Source organism: Cyprinodon tularosa, unplaced genomic scaffold (assembly GCF_016077235.1).
Source record: "Cyprinodon tularosa strain WSP-4 unplaced genomic scaffold, ASM1607723v1 ctg307, whole genome shotgun sequence".
Taxonomy (NCBI): domain Eukaryota; kingdom Metazoa; phylum Chordata; class Actinopteri; order Cyprinodontiformes; family Cyprinodontidae; genus Cyprinodon; species Cyprinodon tularosa.
This window is the reverse complement of record NW_024039016.1, coordinates 318,392-335,204: the sequence shown is the minus strand read 5'-3', so window position 1 is coordinate 335,204 and position 16,813 is coordinate 318,392. Positions and strand designations below refer to the sequence as shown.

The 16,813-nt window shown below is 39.1% G+C and overlaps 1 protein-coding gene across 1 annotated transcript; it reads right to left on the bottom strand.

Moving 5' to 3' along the window:
- Window positions 1-853: 853 nt before the first annotated feature.
- Window positions 854-15,503, bottom strand: rnf14 (ring finger protein 14). Its single transcript, XM_038292093.1, has 9 exons — window positions 15,427-15,503; window positions 13,561-13,719; window positions 13,357-13,487; window positions 8,230-8,419; window positions 5,686-6,068; window positions 5,378-5,606; window positions 5,018-5,190; window positions 4,761-4,891; window positions 854-1,751 (listed from the first exon to the last, which is right to left on the bottom strand). The coding sequence occupies exons 2-9, from the start codon at window positions 13,709-13,711 to the stop codon at window positions 1,694-1,696; spliced, it is 1,446 nt and encodes a 481-aa protein (XP_038148021.1). The 5' UTR covers window positions 13,712-13,719; window positions 15,427-15,503; the 3' UTR covers window positions 854-1,693.
- Between the last annotated feature and the right edge of the window lie 1,310 nt (window positions 15,504-16,813).

Genomic DNA, 16,813 nt, shown 5'->3' with positions numbered 1-16,813 from the left:
ACTGCAAATAAAGCGCACATGCGCCGGGATTGACGGCGCAGGTTGATCATAAATAACTGAATTTGAAATATTTTATCTTAAATGAATAACGGCGTTTGATTCACACAGCCACATGTTCATGTTTCTGGTTTGGAGTGGAGAGGGAGTATCCACTCATCGGGCAGAGAGCTGTGTGCATTCTTCTTCCCTTTGCCACATCATATCTCTGTGAGATGGGCTTTTCAGCTGTTGCTTCACTGAAAACAAAGCATGACTTGAGAGTGGCAGTATCAAGGCTGCAACACCGTTTTGAGAAACTGTGCAATGCAAAACAGGCTCATTGCAGCCACTAATGCAGGGATAAATAGACCTGCCTTGCCAGATGGATTTCACTTCTTTTCTTTTATTAACAGATTGCAGAGTGGCACTTTAATTTTTTCTATCTTTGAGCTTGATACAAATTTTGACACAGCTGCATTTTTATTTTCTTTATTTTTGAGCTTGCTGTTATTTGATGTAGATAGTTTGTATTTAGATACTACTTGTTACTTCAATAAAATTGGAACATTTTAAGATTGTTTCATATTTCATTAGCATTGTGTTGGGGCGATGGGGACAGGCGGGGCTTGAAAATTCCCCCTTGTCCAAAGTGGGGAATGACAGAAAAAGTTTGAGAACCACTGGTCTAGCCTAATGTTTTACACAACAAAAGCAATGAAGTATGAACGTCTAATGCTGATGTCAGGTATCTTTGCTGGCATCGACCAATACTCAAAACTACAATATTGGTATTATATCCAAATGAAAAGGTTTTATTAGAACTTTGTTCGTGATTGAAGTGGTGAAGTTATGCAGAAAGGATTGAAACACAAGATTTTTACTGGAACATTTATTTGGCTGAATGCATTCATCAGGACTCTGCAGGTCCCCGGTTTTTAACATGAGAAATGCATTGAACGTTGACGTGAACAGATGAGTAAATTCAATCGTGCGCATTTTAAGGCTGAAGTAATGAGTTTCTCCTCGCTCACAGCAGCTTCAAACAACAACAGTTCTGCATGTCAAGTTGAAAACAGCACATGAAATGAAAAACTGAGCAAACCGAGTGTTCTGAAAGTGTTGGGCTCCATTACATAGTTCAAATACATACTTTGTATGTTGTAAACTAGCATATATATGGAATTTTTTTTTTTCAATTCTGCTTTAATTTACCAAGAAAACTGAGACAGACAATTTAAGCCACCTTGATTTTTTTCAATTGAAGCTTTTAGTGGATACTCCCTATTTTAATGGTCGTTGAAAGGTTAAAAAGGGCTTTTTCCAACAGGAAATTGTAGAATTAATCTACATAGCAGGTAAAATGACGATTGTTGATTTCTAACGTTTGCAACATTTTTATTAAACGTTTGAGGGAGAAACCTGCTTGATCGATAAGCCACAACTGACCTATATCAGTTTATAACAAAAAGGTAAAGCCTATCCAAACAGGGACTTCACCAAAATCCCTGTGGCTGTAGTCAGGAGACCCAAATAAAGGAGGTACATAAGGGGGACTTTAGAGAGCTGATGTTTTGTTTGGCATGATGATGTTGAAAACACTGAAAACTGTGTTGAAGAGTTAGTGGCATTTAAATTCCAGCTCAGCAGAAGGGATGTTACACGATCAAAGATAAAGTGCTTTATATAACATAAGCTCTGAGGCTCTCTGCTGATGTCAGTCCTCTTCATCGCTCCAAAATTCATCATCATCCACGTCAACGCCATGGAAAAGTCTGCAGCAGGGAAGGAAGAAACATATTCAGACCATTTAGCTACGGTGTAGGATCTGGCTAAAATAAAAAAAAAAAAGATGAAAAATTCTAAGAATATCAAAAGCATAATTGGTAATATTTAGTTCAAGGCAGGGTTTGCAGCTGAAGTGGAGGTAGAGAGGCATCATTTATGTTTTGGTTTACAGGCAGAGCTTAACAGCCCCATTCAGTGTTAATCTGTGACATTCTGGTGATCCAACCTCTGCTGCAGAAACACATTAAATAGATGGGGAAGGGGGTGCGATGCATTCCATACTTGCAAGGGGGCACCCTTTCTCAACAAACTAGTTTGTCTCAGGATTAAAAATTGTCTCTGACTACTCCTGCAGTGCTTAGAGTTACATTTAATTTAAAAACTTTTTGAAGAAAAAAAAAAGTTTTTATTTAACTTTATTGATCTCACTTTGCAGAAGATCTCACATCTGCCACTCTGGCTCTCTGAGCAAGACCCTGAACCAGCACAGGAATGACATTAGATGTTATGCAATAACTTTCCATCAGGATTGAGCACAGCAATACCAGGTGATGGGATGTTGATGTCATCGGCCAAAATTAAAGATTATTTAAAGCCAAACCAGCACAAACAATAGTTTAGTTACCTAAACAAATAAAGTAGCGCTTAAAAAGTAGGCTAGATGATTTTGATTCAGTTCAGAGCTTAAGGGGGGGGGGATAATTGATCTTCTGGTGACCTAAAAAAATATCTTTAATCTCTCTGAAACAGCAGCAGCACATTTGAGCTTTTTTTAATTAATGTACTTTTTTTACATTTTTACAAATGACAATTGCTTCTTTAGTGCCCTTAAGAAGCAATAAACATTCAGTCCATTTGCTTTCTATATGACGATGAGCTCCAGGGAGTAAACGGTGCATCTGAAATGAAGAGCGGTGAATTTCATGCGGGGCTCGCAGACACCCAGTTCAGTCTCAACGCACCTAAATAATATCTATTCACAATACAGCTCAAGTTAAAAATATCAGCTTATCAATGCTTTTTGGTCCTGAAATGCAAGCCCAGTGTCTCAACACCTTGTTATAGTACACACTAAGCTTCATATGTGTTACTTTACGTTTAAGCCAACTACTGAGGTCAGACAGGATTAAATTTACACTCAAGGCTGGACTTGGATAAAACAATGTCACTCCAATTTCATTGCCGCCAGTCTCATTTGGGCCCGCCAGTCTCATATAGACAGAGAGAGAGAGAAAAAAAACAACAAAACCATCTGTCTGTTTATCCGACCATTCCACAGCTATACTTTCATACCACCCGTAACCCAGCGCCATAGAGAGACAATTTGTTTACGACCGTAACCAAGCGACAGGGAGAATGCGCGTCAGGCTCATAGATGGTCAGTGGCGGTTCTACTCCCCGGGTGAGACCTACTCCAAGCGCCAAATGTTTTTTTTTTTTCGAAGCGTGCGTCCCCCCCTCCTTTATAAAAATGCCGCCCAATTCGCCCGGTCAGTGTTGCCAACTCAGCGACTTTGTTGCTATATTTAGCGACTTTTCAGACCCCTCCAGCAACTCTTTCAAAAAAGCGACCAACGACAAATCTAGCGACTTTTCTGTTGTCACTGGAGGCTTTAAGAGACTCTTAGGTGAAAACACGTATCGCTCCTACTCTTGTTCTCCAGCTGCAGGTGCTGCCATGGGGCGCCTCCCCGTCCCAACCCCGCAGGAGTCCCTCTCAGCGCTGCAGTCAGAGCCACAGCATGTTTACCCTCAGGGAACGAGCGGGATGTAAATGTAAAATGTTATTTGGTCTAAAATAAATAACTGAATTTGAAATGTTTTATCTTAAATAACAGTCACTTTATCAACTTGTCCATTGTGTTTTCCTCTCTAATATAATGATTTGTAGGCTCCTTAGTGGACCACAAGGGAAAAAAGAAAAAGTAAAAAAAAAAAGTGGCCTCAAAAATGCACTTAAAGGGGAACGCCGTTTTTTTTTTTGTTTTTTTTGTTTGTTTGTTTTTTATATTTGGCTCTTGATTTTACGTTATTACATCATGTTCTACTCTTCCATATGAGTTTTGTGTCATTTGGAGCCGTACTGAAGATATTCAGTTAGGTTATATCCAAGTAACATCTTCCTATGAGCAACGAGTTGAAGGCACAAACTAAACTGTTCCTAATTTATCATTTATGGTACGCCAGCATTCATAACATGTAGGCGAATCACTGTCCCCCAGACATCCGCGGTTATATTTTTTATATTTATATCTTTTAAAAACAAAGCGGCGCTTGTATGACGTCATCTGGCTGGCTACCATTCATTCATCCTGTCTGCTGAACTGCTGCCGGACTGGAGTTGTGACAGGCAGCCGGGCCACAGGCGGCTACGCTCTACCCCTTATATTTGTTCGGCTAGCTAATCTGAATCGTTCAATTCCATTTGGAGAGCGAGATCATCTGTGGTAGTAACACTAGACATCTTCCAGGCATGTGAGTAAAACTAGCAGCAGTTCAGCGGACAGGAAGAATGAACGGTAGCCGGCGCAAGCGGACGACGTCATACACAGGTCGCTACGTTTTTAAAAGATATAAATATAAAAAATATAACCGCGGATGTCTGGGGGACAGTGATTCGCCTACATGTCATGAATGCTGGCGTACCATAAAGAATAAATTATGAACAGATTAGTTTGTGCCTTCAAGTCGTTGCCCATAGGAAGACGTTACTTTGATATAACCTAACAGAATATCTTCAGAACGGCTCCAAATGACACAAAACTCATATGGGTGAGTAGAACATGATGTAATAACGTAAAATCAAGGGCCCAATGTAAAAAAAAAACAAAAAACAAAAAAAACAACAGCGTTCCCCTTTAAGTGGGATACACCACGAGGGTCAGAGACTCTCCCACCACAGTCTCCTAAAATCCTGTGGGAAACACTGAAAACATATAAATTCAACAAGTTGGATATAAAATGAAAATAGATGCATTCATAAGAAGCAGACTTACTGGTTATAACAGGGTGAAGCTGGGTTGTTAAAGTGACTGTATGGGTTGACTTTGCTGAGGACACCAAGGCACAGCCAGCAGAAATACTGTTTACAAGACGTACACGTCATCTTGTTACAGCCATCCACTTTCTGAAAAACACACACAAAAAAAAGGCCATGGCATTACAAAAAACAAGCTGTCATTCAGACACAAACTGTTTTCAGTGGTCCAAGTTTGCTGAAGGTTTGTCACCTCTAGGGGAAGGTAAAGGCTACCTGTATGTTGGTTCCACAGCGTGGGCAGTTTTTGCAGTTCTCTTTGAGCCAGTCTCTGCTGAAAGATTCCTCCACTGCTTTTTGGATCACCTTCTTCCCAAAGCGTTGCTCCATAAACTTCTGCCCCTCAGGGGTGGCTGACAAGTACTCGTCTCTTAGGTTACGCAGATCGTCTAAGAAGCAAAACAAGAGGATTTGCTGTCATTTTTTTCTTTTTTCTCGCATTTATTTGCTTATTTCAGTTCCTTATCTTGAGATTGAATTTCTTTATAGCATAAATTACACTGGGCTCATTGATAAAGCTTTCCTTTCTGCAAAATACTTTTAAAGTATAAATGAAATGAGAGGAATGATCATTACCTGCAGTTATTTTACAATGGGACACACCGTGATAGCCCAGCTTGCACAGTGTGCAGAAAGCATACTGACAAGCTGAGCAAATGCCCATAGTTGTGTCTGGCTCCACCATTACAGCGGTGCCACAGGATTGACGGGGACAGTACACCACGTCAGCCATAAGGTCCAAACTCGACTGCAGGAGCAGACGGTCATAGCGCGCAAACAGCTCGTCATCTACAAGCTGTTTTACCTGAATATTAAAGTTTTAAAAAAAAAAATGTTGTAAACAGATAATCTAAGAAAACTCCAATTTAATCTGCAGTTCTTACCTGTGATGGAGTAGCTAATGAGGTACATTTGGGCTCAGGGCAGTTAAGGCACTGGACATTGCCGTCCCGTATTTGTATCTGAAAGTACTCCTTCATGCACGTGTTGCAGTAAACATGTTGGCACCCCTTGAAGCAGAGACAGTTACAGCCCAGCTTATCTGAGAAACAGATCCCACAGCAGAACACCTTGCTGTCAAACGCCTTTTGGCGCTGCACCTCATCAAAGTCCAGGAGCTGAGGTAGGGGGTCAGAGTTGGGGTCCATCAAAACCACGGCGCGCGGGTCCAACGGAGACGATGCTGAGAAGTGTTGTTCAGAGAACTCTTTGTTCACCTCCGGCTTCTTCTCTGATTTTTCAGACTGGTTGCCGCACTGTGTCCCAGCTTGAAAGAAAAAAAAAAAAAGCAAAGATCTGTATTTTTTTACTTGCCCAGTATAATGTTTGATAAATACAGTTCCTAATATTCATTTTTGTATATATATATATATATATATATATATATATATATATATATATATATATATATATAAATAAATAAATGAAACATGTTTGTTTTTTTAAAAGCTTTTTTTGTAATTCAGTATTTTTTAAGTTTCCAGGTTCCTGGTGTGTATATGCATGCGTCAGATAATGAACTCAAGCCTACATTACCGTGTTAACAGGCTTTTCAATCCTTCCTGCAGATTCTTTTCAAATTAAACTTTGCTTTAAACTGTTGTGTGCTTGGAAAAATATAAATTGTAATGTTAAAAATCATAAAAAAAAAAAAATTGACAGGTTAAAAACTTACACTACCACTACTCACCAATTTAACATGTTTAGCTCTATAACATTTAAATGCACCACTCCAATGTCTAAGAGAAAAAAATTTAATGAACATTTTTTAATGTATGACCACTGTACAGAGGACTGCCATATGATAGGAATATTTACACTGTACACATACAATTATTATTTTCCTAATCCCTGACCGATCATTTTTAATCTAGCGTGTATTATAGTATAGATTAAAATTCATCATCCAGCTGCTGCTCTGCAGAATTCTCTCCCCAAGGAGAGAAAAATCACGCCATCTAGCGGAAAACCACACGGCTTTTTCAAATCACGCAAGAATGTGTACAAAACAACAAAAATGGCGCCGGCAAAGTTGTGGGTCGTTTTCAGCGAATGTAGGTGATTTTAAAGTAATTTTGAGAGATAAATACTTTTTTTTTTTGCGATCATTGCACTTGCCCGGTGGAGAAATGCAATGAAATTTCTACTCTCCCAACAATAAAAACTACATCGAGCCCTGATGATGTACAGAGGATTGAGAAAGATTGTTGTTTTTTTTTCATTCAAGAAAAAATTCAATTATCTTAAAAAGCTTTTACTTAGAAACCTAAAAAAGGCAAAACATACATTTGCATGAAAACCATTTTTACGAGACACAAAGACAATATGTTAAAATTCTGAAATGATCCAAGTCCTTTCGGTTATCACTTCATCTAGGATGAAGTCATTTTTTCCATGGATCACAGCCACTCAGCCAAAAGAGCTACTGCATCAAAAACAGTGAGGTTTGCTGAAAGAGGTTTCATGACAGCAACTTTGAGACATAACCCTAATCTTTAAAGCAGTTTAAGTCAGGAAGACTTCAGCAGCTTCGTAATATCTTCATCCATTCCAAAATCAGGTTGATGCGTGTTTGGAATAACAGTTTCAGCCACCTGAGCCAAACATTAAACTTCAGATGAAAACAAATTGGTTTATCATGATTAGGAACAAGCTGAGCCTTGAGCCTGTCATAAAGCAGAAGCTGCTGGAACACCAGTGGAACTGTCCTATCTGACCCGACAATGGACAGAGGGGTTACCATAGAAAAGGACGGGAAAAAAAAAAAAACAAGCCTTCGAGAGAATGGAGACACCGTTGTTGTAGCGTCATGCTGTGGGTCTCTAAAGTTACCAAAGAGCCAAAGTCGTTGGAACGATAAAGGAGGGAGGCTACATCCAAATTCATGATTAACACCTTAAATGAAAAGCTAGATGGTTGACGTGTAAACATAACTGGGCGTTTTTAATAAGACAATACTTTCAAAAACACGTTTAAGCTGTTTTTTGTTTGTATTTTATTTATTTGAGCATAACATTAAGCTCCTGAAGCCCTCTAAAGAATATTTTTTAAGAAAATGTTGCAAACTAAGGAATCTGTTCTAGAAGAATCACAATATTCATTGAAATATTGGTGCGAGTGTGAAAAAAATTCTTACTGAACATTCACTTTTAACCTTCAGAATACTTAAATTTGATCAAAATAAGTATTTACCATGGTAGCTCAAGGACAAATGAAAACAAAGAGCACTAATATAGAAAAAAAACCCCCCAAGGAGTGGATGTTCATCAGTTTGAATTGCTCTGTTCTTTAAGTGACAAAAGAAATCACACTTAGAAAACTTTATGAAAAATTATAATTTGAATCAATCCTTTTTTTAACAATTTGTAAATAAACTGGTTTAAAAATTCCTGGTACAATCTAGCAACAAAATCATAAGAGAAAAATACCTCTGACCAGAGGATCTGTTTTCCTTCGTTCACCGGCACCTTTACTGATGCTCCTGTTGACTTCAAGAGGAGACTGGATGCTTAGAAAGCCCAAAGTCTCCTCTTTGAGGAACTGGATCCAAGTGAAGAGGATCTCAAAACCCTGGTTTTCTTCCCACAACTCATCCAGACGCTGACAGAGAGAGCTCAGCTGGAACGATCAAATATTAAAGGAGGAAAAGCTGTGAATAACATATATTACAAATAAATAAATCATAGATGGGCTTCCTTTTAAATATGATTGGTCAATTTTACTATTAATACACTTTAAAAGCTCAGTGTTATTCCTAACAGGGTGAGACAATATGATTAAAATTGATATTATGATACAAATCTGGATTTCAGTCGATGGTACAATTCATCTGCTACAGGAAGAAGAGGATTCATGAAATACATCGACTGACTGCTAGCAAGCATTTGATAAAAAACAATAAGGCATTTCAAAAATGACAGAATTATATATATTCTTAAGTCTATCTTTCCAGTGTTTATATTCTCTCCAGTGAATCAGCACATACTCCAAGTCTTCCCGCTCATCACAATAATCACAGATCCCTGTTACATGTTTCCCTATTATATGGAGTGTGTTATTAAAGTCGTAGAGAAGACATATTTCAATTTCAAATCATTCTGGCTAAAACATGTACATAAATGAACTCTTTATCAGACCAGATTTTCCAAAAGTTAAAACATTTCTATTTTTAAAAAAAATTCTGTCTTAAAATCTGTGTTGGTTTTTTTTTCCGTTAGCTTGAACACCTAAATTCGGCCAATCATATCAACGGTCATCTGTCAATCAAATTATTTCGGTCATAGCATCTAGATTCATGTCGCAGCTAATATAGACAACGGTTGAAATAAGAATAGTTTCCTTTCCCATCGAGTTCCTTTCCAGTGTTCACGTGGATGGACGTCTGTGTCTTCAGCAGGCGTAGAGCTAACAGAACTGGCAGCGTTGCGAGGCAAGGGCTCAAACATGAACGGCTGGAAGCCTTCTACACCAAACCAAGCTTCTGCCGCCCTGGCGTCCTCTTCCACAACATCTTTGTCCCCGCTTTCCTCCTCTAAATAAAAAATGTATGACGAAGGGGACTCATCCACAACCTCCAACTCTAAACTGCTCTTGCATGTTTCCGCTGTCCATAGCGTTCCTCGACAGTGTCGTTGCGAATGCTACTTGGTCCCAGTGTAATTTCCCATTGGGAACCTACTAGCACTAAGTTGCTAACTCGTTAGCAAGAGGTTTCCAAAACATCTGCCATAACCAAATTGCTTGCGAACCTTCCACCACAACAATCTCGCCCTCTGATTAAATGACCAACCAAATTCGCTTTATTCACTCGTGTAAAGTCGGACACCACTCGGGAGAATTCGGAACTGCGACGGTTGGAAAAGCAGTTTCCCTACGATTTTAAGTGTGTCCCAGTTTCAACCTTGTTAAAATGTCCTCTTCCTTTCTATTTCCATTTGTCTCTTTACTTGATTGACTTTCTTTTGAACTCTATATAAATGTCTCCCTTTACATGTCTCCCATAAGGCAAGTTAAATTCAAGAACTTAAGACTTTTTAATGCCACTTGAAATACAAATCTAAGACCAAATTCACAAGAAACAAGAAAAACCTGCTTCTGACAACTTAACCCAAAAGTTTATTTGAACATAAACCACTGCACTGTTTCAAATTTTGAAAAGCTTCCCATATAGGAAGAAAGCTAAAAACACACAAATGACAGACATATTTGAACAATTATTTAACTGAATTCACAAACTTTGTTTTAGCAGGGAACAAAACAAATCCGTTTTAAAGCCACAACATAACCAGTGCTAAGTCTTTTTTGCAGCTATTTTTCTTTGTATCGTTTTCTTAGTACCGTATTTTCATGACCATAAGGCGCACCGTACTAAAAGGCGCAGTCTCAGTTATGTGTCCCATTTCTGTATTTAACACACACATAAGGCGCACCGGACTATAGGGCGCATTTTTTATATACAGGTACATGTCCTCTACTACCTTTAAATAGCTCTACTGCGTATTTAAAAATACAGCGGGGGCAAAACTGAGTATGACTGTGCTTTATTCATGTATTTATTACAAAGTATTAATCAAACCTGGCAGCTGACCGTGAGACAAACACATCGCAGATGACACAGCGCTGTGGTCACTCCTAAATTAACATAAAATCCTGAAACCTGCCGACGGAATATGTCCGCTTTTATTACCGGTATCCTTGTGCCTGCAGTTAAAATTATTTAGATGAAAAACACCTGCCAGCCACCGCATGAACCCGGAGGCTGCCCAGCCTAGAGGCTGCTGTTGAACGGATTTCTACTGTCGGCGCACCGCTGGTATGTGGGGGTCTGAGCGGCTCCGACAGAAATAGATAATCTGGATGAACTGACTGCAATTATTAAGTTTTCAGGTGGACTTTCTCACTTAAAAACATATTAAAACCACTTTATTCCCACTGATCACAGCAAATATAGCTGCAAGATTTAGATTATTTAGATGAAAAACACCTGCCAGCCGCCGCGGTGAACCCTGCCCAGAGTCTGCTGTTGAATTAAGTTTTCAGGTAGAAAAATAGAGCGGGAGCAAAACTGAGTATGATTGTGCTTTATTCATGTATTTATTACAAAGTATTAATCAAACCCATCAAAGTCATCATCTTCTGTTTCTGAATTAAACAGCTGCGCTAAATCAGACATGCCAGTTTCCCCTTCTTCGCTGTCAGAGTCACTTTCCGTGCAGCGCGGCTCCTCAGAAATAATGCCGGCTTTTGCGAAAGCTTGAACAACAGAGCCAGCAGACACGTTAGTCCAAGCATCTACAATCCATCCGCAAACGGTGGCGTAACTTGCCCGGCGCTGCCTTCCACTTATCCTGAAACTGTGGTCTCCGTCTGTCATCCATCGCTCCCACGCCGCTCGCAGCCTTACTTTGAACGGCCGCTTCACACCGATGTCGAGCGGTTGAAGTTCCTTTGTCAGACCCCCCGGGATAACGGCGAGCACAGCGTTCATTTAATTCACCTTTTTTTTCACATCGGCTGTGAGATGGGCACGCAGCGATGGTGATGCGTGGAAAAAACCACCTGTTCCCTCACATACACCTGCCTTTCATCATCTCCTCATCCATCCAGCCTTTTTCATTTGTGTTAATATCATATGTCATCAGAGCGCTGTGTCTGTCTCGCTGTCAGCTCCCAGATCAGCTTCTCTGATTGGTTGATGCGGCGCGTCCAGCAGCAAAACTTCAATTTTTCCATCTCGAGCAGCAGCAGCGCGTTGGCGGTGCGTCAGATGCTTAAACGCTCCCGACGCACTGCACCTGCTGCTCAAAACGCGCTGCGGGACCTTTTGCTGCGCCTATACGCGCGTCAACCATTGACTTTGCATGTAAACTCGCTGCTTCTGCTGCACCTGCTGGGTCCGGTTCACACCGATGTCGAGCGGTTGAACAGCGAGCACAGCGTTAATTTGTTTCTCCGTGTTTTTCACATCAGCTGTGAGATGGGCACGCATGGAGTTACATATTAACAGCGATGGTGATGAGTGGAAAAAAAACACCTGGTCTCCTTACATTCAGCCACTCTTTCATCATCTCCTTAATGAGGTGGTCTCAAAAGTCGCAGTTACAACACACATAGGGCGCACCACACCAAAGGGCGCACCGCACATTTTGAGGGAAAAAAAAGACGTTTAAGTGCGCCTTATAGTCATGAAAATACGGTATGTTTGATTTGGTGATAAGTGGAGGCGTTGCAGAGACAAGGGTGGAACAAAACTGAGAATCGGTAACTCGATTTTGATGCTTTGTGTTTCGTGCTTCGCATGTGCGACTCCACTGCCTTAATTCCCAACGTTCCGAGCTTGAATGACTTCTTGTACAAAATACACTGCGTTGATGAAGGTTCTCAGTCATCCAGGTCATAGTCATTCTGTAAAAATTTAAAAAATATCCACTGGACTTGGTTTCTAAGATTTGAAGATGTTTCGCCACCTCTCCAGGAAGCTTTCTCAATTCAAATGTCTGGATCCGCAGTGAGTTTGATTCTTATATAGACAAAGCCTTGTATTGCTTGGAAACATGCAAATGGTAACCGATGAATGGGTCGTTTGGTTCCATCGTTAGCCTGTAATATCTGAAACCTGTCTATGATTCTGAGGATCGGTCGTTAAGGGGGGGGATTGCCGTTATGATTGTTAAGAGTCGGTCGTTAAGGAGGTGTTGTTCACCGGCTGGAGCGGGTAGGTCCAGCCGGTGAACGTTCCTCTGTCATGGGGTGGGGGGTTTGGTGATATCTGGAAGGGATCATGTCTATGATTGAATTGTATGTTTTTGGAAGCTGGAATCTGAGTCCACCACCTCTGTTTAAAGTTGTTTTTTCTCTCTTAACATAGATGGCTTCTTTCACGCCCCTCTCAAACCACCTATTTTCTTACACTGTGCCTCATGCATGTTCCCTGGTACTGGTTTTAGCCATGGAGAAAACTCTTGGCTGGATAGCCAACTTTCGTTACATTTACACTTGCTCATATTTTAAAAAGATAATGGCGCATCTCCTAAATGTCCCGGTCGCAACAACGCTTTTATTGGTTCCACTATCGGGACGGATCGGTCCACTTGCTTCTTTTGTGCTGCTTTTTTAGCATGCAAGTTTTGCCCGTGCATTTCCCTCCTCTCCTATGTGCTGGAACCCATCAAGTAACCTGCATCCCATGTCTTTTTTATTCTGGTAACACGGAACAATATCAAAAATTATATCTTGTCTAGATTCTGAATATATTTACTTAATACTAATCAGAGCACTGCTAGAATCTAAACAAACAATAACTGAGACAGGTTTTTGCTTCTTCAACCCATTGTAGTGGCAACATTAAACCAGGTGAAACCAATATGCACACTGAACTAAATAGAGCAGATTGGACTCACCTGGTTCAGCAGCTGGGTGTATGTGGCATGGAGATGACTTGCTGAATCTATATCTAGCAGCTATGACTATTACTCATACACAAGGACAGTGCAGAAATCAGTTCATTGCTAAGAATATTTTACTGTTATATGAGGAAAAAGGAGTTAACATAATACCTGTTCTTTGGTCATCCATTTGGAGCTGAGCGAAAACATAGGTGGGGATGTAGATGGATAGTCTCCAGGAAGCTCAAAATTAAGCACCAGAGGGGGTAAAAAGCAGACATTATATTCAGCCGTCTTCTCGCCTGTAAAAAAGGAGAATTATAATTAAATACCACATCTTCTCTTGTTTCCATTCACTCAGAGTTACTGACACACCTTTCACAAGCAGCTTAAAATCAGGAGGGAGCTCAAGACACAGTTGCATCTCTCCTCCCTGAGCAGTGTCCGCGCGTCGGAACTCATCTTCATCGTAGATGCTGGCCAAAGCGAGCAGCTCATTCTCCTGGGCTTCCTTATCCTCGGACATTTACATACCTACAACAACAACACATGAAGCAGAGGATGGAGCAAGACTAACCAAACAAACCCTTTCGGACAACAACAGCTAATCGTGTCCTTTAAACTAGTGTAACCAGATGTCCCAGACTTCCGGGGACAGTCCCTGTTTTTCCACCACCTGTCCCCGGCTAAACCTATCCCCGGAAATGTCCCAGACTTTACCGTTTTATGAATGAGGGGTAAAATGTTGCATGTAAACTGTTATTATGGTAGAAAGAGCACGTGAGCATGCTGCGCAAAGAAACAGCTGCTAACGTACAGATGAGAACTGCACCAGGTGCACTGTGTTACCCTGAAATCTCACATCCTCCGTCTCCACTCTGCCATGTTGCGCTCCAGACCACCTGCGTAAAGCAAAGCCTACAGCCTCCGCTGTTCCTCCAATATTCATTTAATATGACATATTTTTTAAAAATCCCCATCAGCATCCAGCATATATGCAGTTTCTGCCCAAATATTTTCATTTTGTTGTGGATTTTTTGTAACAGGGATAACTATGATCATATATTATTTATATTTACATCCTATCAAAATTGATAACGGCCTTTTTAAACAAAAAAGCTGTACAGCTGTATCTATGAAGAGAAAATAGGTTTATGATTGTGAAAATATATTCGTTTTTTTTTTTAAAGGACACATTTTTATGCCCCGAGAGCGTATTTTTCCTTCATCTATACGTGTAATGACTAAACATGATATATAGATGCGTTTTAATGGTTGTAATTTAATCTGAATATAAAAATCTAACTTAACTTTTTTAAATAGGGACACAGATTTTAATCCAAGCTGCTGGAGGCTACCCAATGCAATGCAGCTGTCCAGGATACAGTATAAACAACTGAAGGGTATTTCATTTTATAGTTATCCTCATGTAGAAAAAATTTGTTTTTCAATTTGAAAATATAAAAAAGTTTCATTTAAACTTTTTGGAAAGGAAAAAGAGGGAAATTCCCACAGAATCTGTATTGATGCAAACTGGCATTTCCCTGAACACAATGTTATGTTTCTCACAAGGGAAGATGGCACTAATAAACACTGTTGATTGATTATTATTATTTATCTTAGGAAATGGAAGAGGTGCATTCCTGGATTTCACACATGATTTTTGATTAAATATTAATAAATATGTAAAAATGGATGAAAACATCACTGTCACCGTTTTCTATTTTAATTTTTTGAGCTAGAAATGTCCCCAGATTAGCTTTCAGAAATCTGGTCACCTTACTTTAAACTTGGCATTATTGTACAATTAAAACTTTTCGTTCTTTGCAGAACAGTTCAAATGGTTGAATGTTACCTCTTAAATATGTATAAAATAACTGAATACGATTCCAGTCACCCGACCCATGTCCTAGCTTAGCTTAGCTAGGCTACGCTTTAGCACAAAAGTTAAAAGAAACTATTCTAATACCGCTTTATGTGTAGTAATATTGCAGAACTCACCGATTGAGAGTTTTTTTGAAGACCGAAACCAGTTGACATTATTCAGCAGACAGTTTTCCGCTTAGCTAACTAACTTTCACTGTAGCAGCTTAGCTAGCACCGTTAGCTAGCTGCTGTTTTGCTACAGTAGCTATCAGGCACAACTACTGTATTAAAACAACTGGAACAATTTTAAAATATTATAAACAATTCGCTTGATAAGTACATTGCTTTTAAAATAATAACAAAAAAGTTACCTACCCTGTATATCCACAGTGCAAATGACTTCCGTCCCTTTTTGACTATGACGAAGCGGAAGTTGGCTTCCGATTCGAGGAATAAGTAAAGGGCGATTCCACTTAATTTTTCCCTACCTACAGCAACTTTTATCTACTCTAATTAAAAAACTACAACACCTAGACAAATCAAACCTGGACTAGATTTTTCTAAACTACTTTTAGAATAATTAAAATCAGGTTTGGGATTTGTAAAACCGTTCTCTGGTTTGTGTAACTTAATTAAAGGCAAATTTTAACACTTACATAGTGTCCATGTCACACTAGAAGTGTTCTAGGTCTAAAACTAAAACACCTAGACACATCTAAGTTGGACTAGATTATTCTACTACTTGTAGAATAATTAAAACCAGGTTTGGGATTTGTGAAACCTCTCTGATTTGTGAAACTTCAATAAAGGATGCAATGAACTGATGCATGCCAAAGTAGCGGATTGCTGTCATGCCCGATCTTAAGCAAATATGCAACACTGAAAGGATGCACTTATGAAGAATAAGTTGTTGGACACATTATATCAGGTGATTACCTGCTTTAAGAAGGCAAAAAAATGGAAATATGAAATAATTCATATATATCGCATATATATGTATATGTATATTGAGCTTAAGGAAAAAACTTTTTTTAAATTAAATGGCAATATTTTCTTTCTAGCTTTAAACATAACTGATACAACATTTTGAATTAAACAAATCCCTACATTTGAAAATATTTGACTGAATAAACAAACTATTTGTATGTTCTCTAGGATTGACTTTGTACAAAATTCCTATAGCTATATAAGACAGTGGTCCACAATAAGTGGACCACAGTCGTTCTGTACAAACCAAGTGGGGACCTTTAAGTTTCCTTTAATGGCTTTGACATGGGTTGGAACTAAAACAATAGACACACCTTTTTGCGTGTTTCATAAAATATGAGCGTCAGGAAATTGTCTAAATATAACGAACTGAACGATTGTTGTTCTCTACAAAAAACACTTTAGATTTTAAAATGGAATAATTTTTTTTTTTTTTTTATTCAATGTATACCATGGATGCATACAAACCTCAATTTATGTCAGTGTTACATTGTTTAAAGTAAATGATTATAGTTAAAAATGTTTTAGGACCTTTACTGATTGACAGGGTTCCCGCTGGTCATTAAAAATAATTAAAAAAAAAAAATTTTTTAATTAAGGCCTTACTATGTTTTTTTTTGTTATTTTATTTTTTTAGCTGCCATCCATATCTATTGACAACCTAATCCAAACAATATGTACTTAAAATTGCAAACTTTTAGAGTTTCCAATAGCCTTAACATGAACGTAGAAGTGCTTTTGACGGAAAGCCGGAGAACCCGGTGAGAACCGTAAA